Raw genomic sequence first — 10,609 nt, 5'->3', positions numbered from 1 at the left:
CCTGCACTGCAAGCGGTCTCCTGCACTGCTGCTGCTGCTGCTGCTAAGTTGCTTCAGTCGTGTCCAACTCTGTGCAACCCCATAGACGGCAGCTCATCAGGCTTCACTGTCCCTGGGATTCTCCAGGCAAGAACACTGGAGCTGGTTGCCATTTCCTTCTCCAACGCATGAAAGTGAAAAGTGAAAGTGAAGTTGCTCAGTCATGTCCGACTCTTAGCGGCCCCATGGACTGCAGCCTACCAAGCTCCTCCGTCCATGGGATTTTCTAGGCAAGAGTACTGGAGTGAGGTGCCATTGCCTTCTCCGCTCTTACACTGCAGGAAGAGTCTTTCCTAACTGAGTCACTAAAGAAGCCCTATCCAGCATAAGGACTATATTTATGATGGAGACTGAGGAAAGATTCAGAGGCTAGCCACCGGCTAGTTTCATATTTTCTAAACAGCAGCTGGGCAACAGCACCCCCTCGTGGCCCCCCAAATTTATTAATACATGACCTGCCTACGTCAGGAGACCTAGGCATAAGATGGGAGAGCAGGCTGCTCAAGGAAGCTTCAAGGCAGCACACACTGGTTAAGTGCTGATTAGTATGTACTCCGGCATTTTGGAGGAGAGTGGGGATTCACAGAGAAGTAGAACACACCAGTTTGTCTCTCAAAGAATTTTCAATTTAGTTGGGAACAAGCCCACATTATGCCATGAAACGTCTGAATGTAGGCATTGAGGAGCGGGTGCCTGATTTGATGAGCAGTGCAGAGTGACTCTTCACATGTGAGATACCCTCCACATGCTGCTGGAATTCTAAAGAGACACCTCAACAAATAAGTAGGGTTTTACAGACCTTATATCACCCCTGTATCTCACTGAAATCTCCATGGTGAGCTCAGGCAATGTCTCAAACTTGGTCTACATTTTCACCTGCTAGTGTATTAATGCCCTCTGGTTAAAAAGAATTTGGTCACATTGTAGCAGTCTTTCAGGTAAGAAACTAATAGTAAGTAGGGGGTCATTTCATTATTGTTTCTTTTACCTGTGCTGTGCTTAGTCACTCAGTCATGTCCAAATCTTTGTGTCCCCGTGGACTATAGCCCACCAGGCACCTCTGTCCATGGGGATTCTCCAGGCAAGAATACTGGAGTAGATTGCCATGCCCTCCTCCAGGGGATCTTTCCAATCCAGGGATTGAACCCAGGTCTCCCTCATTGCAGGCAGATTCTTTACCATCGTTAACACATCTTTCTTTTAGTGTAGGAGTGTCAGCTGATAGGCAGAAATAGTTGAATTGCTAAACTGGTCCAGGAAAGGCATGTGTTTGCACCCGTACATCTCAAGGCATTTCCCCCCAGGACTTACTTCTGGATCGCATGTAGCAGTCATTACAGTTTAGAAGACCATTTCGAATCCTAACATCCGTCCCACTCACGGCGTCTCCAAGCTGACCTTTACAAATCCCACACTACAGGGAAGAAAGAGCAGAAGTTATAAGGCACACAAGGAACTGTTTCCCTACAACGCTTGCTTACTGTCCACAAGAGTAGCACAGTAATCACCTCTCTAACCTCCACATTTGTTGAGTATCTACTATGTATGAGATGCTGCTCTGTGAGTTGATTTCCAGAAATAATATACTTTTAGCATTTTATCCCAAGTCCTAACATTTTATGGAGAAGGACACTGGTTCAGAGAGCTTAGGACAAGAGGTGGCTTGTCCAAGGTTTAGAAGTTGGTGAGCGGTTATCAGGTTGAACCCCAAAGCCTATGCACGCTGATTCTCAAGATGGAAGACTGTTTTAAACAGATTAAATCTTAGTGGTTTTAAATAAACACATGGCCAACAAATTATATATCGAAACTTGTCTCTGAATAAGGCTTTTCAGTGTTGTTGGTAAGTTCTATTAATACCTGACTATAATCACTGCGGAATAGCACCCCCATCTTATGTTTCCATGTTAGAGGCAACGATACCAAGCTAGCCTGCATGCAGGAGATGGTGGGGTACACCGTACTGGCTGAATCAGAGAAGGAGGCAGTGGGGCGTGGTTCATGCCAGCCACTTGCAGGCAGATTATGACCGAGCCCAGGAATAGAGGGTGAGTTCCAGACTGATGTTCTAAGGTCACCTGGGGCACAGGGAGGGTTCCATTCAAATTATATTACAAGCTACACCTACACAGAAGGGTAAGGGATAAATCCATATGGTGATGTGCCTTAAAGCATCAAGTCAGCTCTTGGAAGTGAATGGTAAGAGAAAATAGAGGCCTTTACAGCTAAGAAGACAAGTCCCCTTTCCACTGAGAATCTGCAAAAACTCTTTGTTACCTTGATTATTTCGAGTTCTGGTAAAGTTTCTGAGAATAAACTGTGGTGTTAGAACATGTCATCTTGATATTACCATGAAATTCTTAAAAAAGTATATATTATGAGCCTCACAATACTCCTAGATAATTTAGGACATACCTTGTTTATGTTAATTTTACAACAATAATATTGATAAATTGAGTCTAAGTATCCGTACTGTGTTTTGTTCATTATAAGTTTTGCTTTCCAGTGATTACTGACATAATTAAGCTAATAATTTCAGAACGACGTCATTCACCTTCTCTTAGCATACAGGTAAAGTGAGAGTTATTTTAAACCTGTGCAAGTTTAGTTTATAGCTGAGTGGGGTACCAAAAAGAAACAGGACAAAACCCCAGGCCACAAGAAAGCATGGTAGCATGATGAAGGGAACGAAATTATTCTTTTCCAGAGCTAGAGGGTGTAGCTTCGAAAATCATATATTATTTGAAACATGCCCATGGGTGATGAAAGGAGATGCCGATATAGTCTGACATGTAAATTTTAAAAAATAAATCAGGCAAGCATAAGTGGTTAGCTCACCTGCTAATTGGCAGGAGATCTGAGACTAGAATTTAAGCCTTCTCGTTTTCAGTTATTCATTAATTCACTCCTCTAGAAATATTTACTGATGTCATCTCCACTAGGTATACAGAGGAAATAGTGGTGAGCTAGACAGACATGGTTCCTGCCCTTATGGAGCGTGTAGTTTATGAGAGGAGATGATAATTAAACAGTTCAATAGTGAGCAATAAGGAGCGTGAACGTTTCTCTAAGGACCTGTAACAAAGGCAGCCTGACTCAGTGTGCTGAGCAGGGCAGCTCTTGGAGGGAGTAATATTCCATCTGTGATCGCAGAACACTCATGTGGAGATCTACAACTTAGCAACTAGCTGTAACCACTTAATTGAGGGAAATCTCCCATCAGGTCAAAGACCAAAAACCTCTGACTTGGGTCACAAGAGTCTAAGAAGAAGCAAAGATGTTACATTCTAAATCCTTTAAAGATTCAGAAGTATCACTGTCCTCCTGGGTGGCTTTCTTAGCTTCCTGTTAGAGTATACACTCTTTAGCAACAACAACAAAAAAAAAACAGTTTTACAAAGACACGTGGCACAAATATGTCTTGCTTCCTCAAACCTGACATCCCAGAGGCATGCGTGATAGAAGAATTTTATCCTCAAAGATGGACTCCATGCCCATTTCTGTACAACGTAGAGACGGGGGGCCTCACACACAAAGGCTGTTAGGATTTCCAGGAGGTACTTACTAAGCACAGGATGAGGCCAAAACACACGACGAGACTGTACTGAGGGAGAAGAGTGATGAATACATACCTTAAAGCACTGGATGTGAAAATAGAGATTGAGGGTCTCAATGATCATCGCAGCGCCTTTACCCAGTGGAAGCCCACACGAAGAGCACAGCTTCTTCCCACTTATAGACCTAGGTTGCAAAATATATGGCATAATAAAATGTGCTGTTTAGAATCCGGAGCCTCATGCAAAGATGAAATGGAATATGGAGCCTCACGAATATGGAGCCTCATGCAAAAAAAAAAAATGAAAACATGGGTTTGTAAAACATTGATATCATGAATGAAATGACAAATACTGAAATGACAATGAGCAGGAATTAAGCATTAGCTATAAGATGGTAATAATTGAGAGATTACATACAGTAAGCCTCTACTGTGACACTGAACTCTGTATGCATGAATTATTTGTTATAAAAAGTTTGTGTTGTATTCTGTTCAGCCATGGTGATCAAATGCCTTGAAATGATTCAGTGTATTTATCATATATTTTCTTAAATCCTCAAAGACAATCAAGTTTGGTTTTACTAAGGTTTTAGTTGCGTGAAGTTTTTCTGTAATTGGTTCATTGGCCCACTGGAGCATTTCTTTTTATTTATTAAAATTTTTTTTTTGTTGCTTAGAAGTAAAGAGGAAATCGTGATCCAGTCCAACAGGTACCAGGCATATACGGGATCCAATCTCTGCCCTGACACCAAGTTCTGTGATCTGGTGTGAAGAACTCACATCGGGTTTCCATTGCATTGGCTTAGACAGGATGGCTGGGCCCTAAGTCAGTTTTCCAGCAACTAAGGTCAGATTGCAATGATGCTGACTGTGAGGAAAACTCTTGGAATTACGTAAGAAACTTTAAAATACGCAGTATCATTTGGAAGCTAACAGTATACACAGGGACAGAAGAAACAGAAAGGAAGACAAGAGAAAGAAAGGAAGAGTTGCCCTTCACAAAACTCTATTTACTAGGATTTCCCTCTTATCCCGTAGTTAAATGAAATTTATGAATCAAAGAAAACCTTGCAGTACTTAGTAATTTGTTTCTCCAGGGAATGGGAGCTCAGGCAGCTTTTAGGAATATCATGGGGCCCAATTAATGTCCTGAAGCAATTATTAGAGAGCTTGAGTGAAGTAAGAGGGAAGATGAAGTTTCGCTTCTCAGCGCCTGCCTGGACCACTGTAAGAGCCAGCAGCGGATTCCGCCTGGAAGGACCGAGCCTCATTGTGGGGAAAGGCGCCGACTTAGAAGGCTGGCAATTGTCTGGTGGGTTTTCTTATTAGATTGCAGGTTCCACACAATGTAATTAAAGCTGATGGCCACAGTCGTGCCCACGTCACACACTTGGCTCTCTTATCGAGGGCTGATAAAACCTTCAGGTGGGTGGGGTGTGTTCCTCTGGCCTGCCTCTGTGTGTGTGCAGGAAGAGACATGGGTGGACAAATCCCCATGGTCCCCCGGCAAGCACTAATTCGGTGGTGACGGTGCCCAGCAGGCTCCAGTCAAAACAGAGCAGCCTCAGAAAGGCTTGCTGACCTCTTGTACCTGTTTGGTGACTGGCCAGGAGGGGTGGGGGAGCAGGGGGACAAGCGCCCAGCCTGGAAGTTCTCTCGAGGGCTTTTCCTGCAACATGGGAAAGAGCCAAACATTATAAGTAAACAGAAGCCCAGTCCCACGAGAAAAGACATTTTAGAAGGAGAAAAAAAAAAAAAAAAAGCCCTCTTCCTTGACAACCAAATAAAAGACCATAGCACATCCTGCTGCTGCTGCTGCTAAGTCACTTCAGTCGTGTCCCACTCTGTGTGACCCCATAGATGGCAGCTCACCAGGCTCCCCCGTCCCTGGGATTCTCCAGGCAAGAACACTGGAGTGGGTTGCCATTTCCTCCTCCAATGCATGAAAGTGAAAAGTCAAAGTGAAGTCGCTCAGTTGTGTCCGACTCCTAGCGACCCCATGGACTGCAGCCCACCAGGCTCCTCCGTCCATGGGATTTTCCAGCCAAGAGTACTGGAGTGGGGTGCCATTGCCTTCTCCAATAGCACATCCTAGCGGTAATTTTTTAATAAAGAGCCAAAAAAAATTCCATCTAGCAGGTTTGTTCAGACACTGGCTGTATCATATCAAAACCAGGCTGGCACTGTTGAACAGAAAAGACAAAACAGTTTTCTACTCTTTATTTTTGCCAGGTTCTTTGCTAGTTAAAGTTGCACGCTGAGTTAGATATAAAAACTATGAATGGGATGGAAGGGAGAGATAAGTGGGGCTATAGGGAAAAGCTCTTCAAGAGAGCCCAGAAATAAAGAGCAGTGCTTAAAGGAAATATTTTTCAGTGAGGCGGCTTCCACCAGTATTCAGAAATTCATTACAGGTCCACGTGATTAGGGGTGATGTTCAAAACAATCAATAACCACTATGTCACGGGCATCTCCAAGGCAGAATGGTTCCCAGCCAGAAGCTCCCTCAACGGTTTCACAGGTGCGGCTGGTTACACGTGAGCCTGCCTGTGATCAAGCCGTTCGTTCTGGGCTTTCGCTTTCAAAAGTTAATTTCACTTGTAAAGAAAGGAATAGGACACAGAAAAGAACAAGGAAAAGAGAAATGCCAGCAAAGACGTCAATAGGCCGTGAGGCCATCTGTTTTGTAACTACTCTCAGAATAACTTCTTGAGCCCCTGACCTCCCCCCTCTCTGACTCCCTCCCTAGACAGAGCTTGTCTTCTTCAAAATATCAGTTTTTCATGGAATATCCTAAAGTATAAGAACCATTGCCTTGAAAAAAGGTTGAAAATCACCAGAATAATCAATAACAATAATGACTCCTTCTACGTGATTTTACCTTCTATTATTGCTGCATATGTCATCTAGACACAGAGAAATGAAATTAGATAGACAGAAAAGGGGGAAATGGTTTAAACCTGTGTTGAGAAAAAAGTGTTAACAAGAAAAATCAGATAAAAAGATGAACTTATAAGACAAATTATCATCATCATTATCACCGACACGACCGTTATCAACATCACTGCCGACAATGTGCAGTACTTACCATCTTCTGGGCACAGGGCCCTGTGAGGCAGGCGCTTCTATTATTCCCATTTTATACATGAGCAAACTAGGGCAGAGAAAGATTAGGTATCTTGCCCAAAGTTTTATGCAGGCAAAGTGACAGAGTCAAAAGTTTGAATCCAGGTGGTCTGGCTCCTGGTAGAATGATTAGTTAAAGCATAATGTATGTTATCTTTTTAAAACTGATTACAAGGAAACCGTAGGTCAAATATGACATAGTGAAATTGTGGGTTCACTTTGAATCCCTTTACCTCTACTCATTCAGACAAGTACTTTGGGTAAGTTATTTAATTTCCCTGAGCCCCAGTTTCCTTATCTGTAAAATGGGAACAATAACTCAATCATGTAATTGGGCGAGTTCAGTGAGTTAATATATGAAAAGAAGAGGAGAGAGATATATGCAAACCCTTCAACACAGTGCCTGTTTCATTGACATGCTTCAAAAATGATCAGAACTATTTTTAGTGTAAAAAATATAATTGTTACAAAATTAGACTAAAGCCTGGGGTAGATATTTAAGGAAAGAGAATGGTAAGAAGAGGAAAAGATTTTTTTCCTTGAAAGAACATTTCTCCATAGGCTCTGAGACCATTAAACTTGCTTAAATAAATTGGTAATACAACATGCCAGAAAATTCTTTCCAATGTTTGGATTTGTCAGTGAAAAACATTACTTTGTCTCTTTTAAGTTGCTAAATTCAGAGTAAATATTTACTTGCCAGGAAGATCATCCCAAACTTCATAAGTATTTGTTACCTCGACAATAGCAGTGAATGGAGAGAAAGCACAAAAATGCTGCAAACCACCTGCCATCTCACACTTTTTCATTTTTTCCCCCTTCTTAATCAGTTTAAAAAACAAGAAATTCCATATAATTAAATCCCTTTGCTGTACACTTGAAACTAACATGACACTGTAATTTAAACTTCAATAAAAAAAAATAAAATTAAAAAAAAGAAAAGAAATTCCACAATAATCTTATTTGGTTACTCACTTCCGCCTTTCACTCGGAGACTCAATCTGATGGTTAATGCTTTTGTCCAATGGAAGGGTTTTTGGCTTCACATCTTCTAAAATGTGCATTGGTGGGTTTGATACCTGCTGATTCTGGGATGGATCTGAGGCCAAAGAAAGAACATAACAGTTAGTGCTTAGTAATCACCTTTCTTTAAAGTACTAACACCTGCAAAGGTCTCACAGTGATCTCATGGAACTTCCTGGTACACAGTGGTGGGAGTTTATTCACTGTGCTGTTTAGCATAGCAGCCAGCAGAGGCCATATCTGTCTGGACGATGGGGTGGGGAAGGGGTCTTACGATAACTGAAACATGTATGTCTGCTTGCTAAGTCGCTTCAGTTGTTTGACTCTTTGCAACCCCATGGATTCTAGCCTGCCAGTCTCCTCTGTCCATGGGATTCTCCAGGCAAGAATACTGGAGTGGGTTGCCATGCCCTTCTCTAGGGGTTATTTCCCACCCAGGGATCAAACACGCATTTCTTAAGTCTCCTGCATTGGTAGGCAAGATCTTTATCACTAGTGCCACCTGGGACGCCCAGTGAAACATGGGAGCTGGCCTTCTCCATTCTTACCCTGAGCTAGCTGTGGGTTTACCCCACACTGTGGGGCCCCAGCTTCTGTATCCAGCTGGTGGTAGATTCCTTCTGATGCCGGGTTCTCAGAATGAGTCAAGACCTCTTGAGTTAGGCTGCTAAAATAAACAAATATATTTCACAACAGGGATAAAAGCAACTGAAATGACTGATCTTATCCCTCAGGACAAGGAAGTACCAATTACAAAATGAAAAGAATGGGGATAACTAAATATTCTTTTTATTTTAAACTAGATTTAAAATGGATTTAGAATACTGTAAAATGCTTTGCATTTTCATTATCCACCAATTTAACAAATCATCATTTCTGACATTCTCTCTACCTCCTTGTCCACAAAACTCTTCATTCTAATAACTTTGAGGAATGAAAGAGCTAAGTATACTCTCCCAGATTTCCACAAGAGAGGCCTTACTGTAGAAAGCATTGAGGCCGTATGGGGCTTTGGCAGCCTATGGTAATTCACTGGTCTTTTAGGAGCAAGTTGGACATGACTTAGTGACTAAAAAAAATAACAACAATGGCAAAGAAAGGAGAGATGGAGGAGACCTTTTTAAAGTTTCTGGTGACAACAGGGACTGTCTGGAGAAATAGCAATAATTCACATAAAATGTTTACCAGCATCCCTCAAATATTCTTGACTTGTGGATTTCAAAACTGGAAACTCTCTGTAAATAATTTTAACTGGAAACAGCTATGCTGTTTCAAGGGCTCTGCAGGCTCTAGACATGAGCCCCAAACTCCAATATCCTACAATTCAGGGAGTCTTCTAGCTGATAAACCCAGAAGAATTCTCAGAGCAAGTCCCACCAGAAGAGTTCAGCTCCCAAACAACCTTTCAAATTGGTCAGTATTTGAAAATAATACTTAGATAACCTGTTGTTTCTTTAGGTCCCTCTAAGGATGCTATGAGCGTGTACCCAAGTGTGTATGCACACACATGCATGCACACTTGTCAATATCTATCTGATATGTTGGAGCCCCAGGAGCAAACATTTGTATCATAAAGAACTTGCTGGTAGCCGAGCCAGCCTCCTGGGTGATCTACACAGTCTCTTCCTTGTTTAAAGAAGGTTTTACCTATTTAAAAACTGGACTATTTTTAATCAGTAGCATAAGGACACTGACTTCAGAGCTATTAGAATGTGTTCAAGCAATAATACATGGGTAATGTATTATTGGAAGATAATTTCAAAGCTGAATATGGTTTGCATTAGTGATGGAGTGAAGGGGCACAGCCCCGCTGCACACACATGGATGAACACCCTGGACCGGCTCATACCTGCCCTTCTCCTCCAGTGGATCACCTTCCCTAGTCTTCAGCAGTGAGTCACTGTTATCCTCCTGGAGTGGTCTCATTTGTCTTGTCTCTTGTTCTTCTTCACAACAGTTTTCCAAGTCCATCTTATTCTAATGGGGAAATCAAGGATAATCTTGAATATAATTTTTAAATATACTGGACAACACTCATGTCTGGCCATGGAATAGTTGAAACTTTTTTCAATCACTTTGTCTATAATTTAAAGAGTAGTTCCAATAATTTGAAATGAACATGTAATCTGGATCTCTCTTAAAAGTTATCACAAAAGGGATTTGGTTAGAAAATCTATCTTCCAAAATAAAACAAGATCATAGGACTGCTCATTTAGGGACAAGTGGCTTCAAGTGCCCATGGATTATTTTAAAATGTAGATTATGGAGTATAACCTTAAAAACTATACAAAAATTTTTAATTTTAAATTTTAAAAGTGTTTAAATTTCAAAAGTTTAAATAAAAAATTCAAAGTTCGGTACGTGTAAATGGCTGGCGCATATTGAAACGTTAGTTGTTGGACAGTGTAGAATTCCTTTGATTACGATTATAAACAACTTATTTTAAAGACTATACAGTGTTTCATAATTATTGCAATATATGAAAGCCTGGAGAATCCCAGGGACCGGGGAGCCTGGTGGGCTGCCATCTATGGGGTCGCACAGAGTCGGACATGACTGAAGCGACTAAGCAGCAGCATGAAAGAGATATGAAAGATTTGGCTTTTGTGATGATCTTTGTATACAACAGCAAAGATAAGCAATATTCTGAGCTTGGTGAGTAACTAGGCAATATCAAATGTAGTGACTTTCTTTTGTATAATCTGTATTAAGTTAAAATTGGACAATTAAAAAAAATAGTGTGTTGCAGCATACCTTAATTGACTACAGAAACAACAAATATGACATATACCCAACTGGTATTATGTTCATTGCAAAATGAGTGTATTCTGTTATTTATGTCACCAAAAACATCAAGTGCAGATT

The 10,609-nt window shown here is 41.3% G+C and overlaps 1 protein-coding gene across 8 annotated transcripts in view; it reads right to left on the bottom strand.

Moving 5' to 3' along the window:
- Nucleotides 1-10,609, bottom strand: part of LIMCH1 (LIM and calponin homology domains 1) — a 248,864-nt gene that overhangs the window by 7,156 nt on the left and 231,099 nt on the right. For 4 of the 8 annotated variants that reach the window (XM_010858842.1, XM_010858844.1, XM_010858845.1 and 1 more), the window contains 5 exons: nucleotides 9,594-9,721; nucleotides 8,293-8,411; nucleotides 7,697-7,820; nucleotides 3,672-3,780; nucleotides 1,351-1,453 (listed from right to left, as the gene is read on the bottom strand). In XM_010858842.1, the coding sequence (XP_010857144.1) occupies nucleotides 1,351-1,453; nucleotides 3,672-3,780; nucleotides 7,697-7,820; nucleotides 8,293-8,411; nucleotides 9,594-9,721 (583 nt within the window). Of the gene's footprint in view, nucleotides 1-1,350; nucleotides 1,454-3,671; nucleotides 3,781-5,186; nucleotides 5,265-7,696; nucleotides 7,821-8,292; nucleotides 8,412-9,593; nucleotides 9,722-10,609 lie in introns of all 8 variants that reach the window. The other 4 variants (XM_010858846.1, XM_010858847.1, XM_010858848.1 and 1 more) reach the window with 2 other exon arrangements.

This window comes from Bison bison, unplaced genomic scaffold (genome assembly GCF_000754665.1).
Source record: "Bison bison bison isolate TAMUID 2011002044 unplaced genomic scaffold, Bison_UMD1.0 scf7180017864451, whole genome shotgun sequence".
Classification (NCBI taxonomy): Eukaryota; Metazoa; Chordata; class Mammalia; order Artiodactyla; family Bovidae; genus Bison; species Bison bison.
Note: the sequence above shows the minus strand (reverse complement) of the source record. Positions and strands in the feature narration are given on the sequence as shown.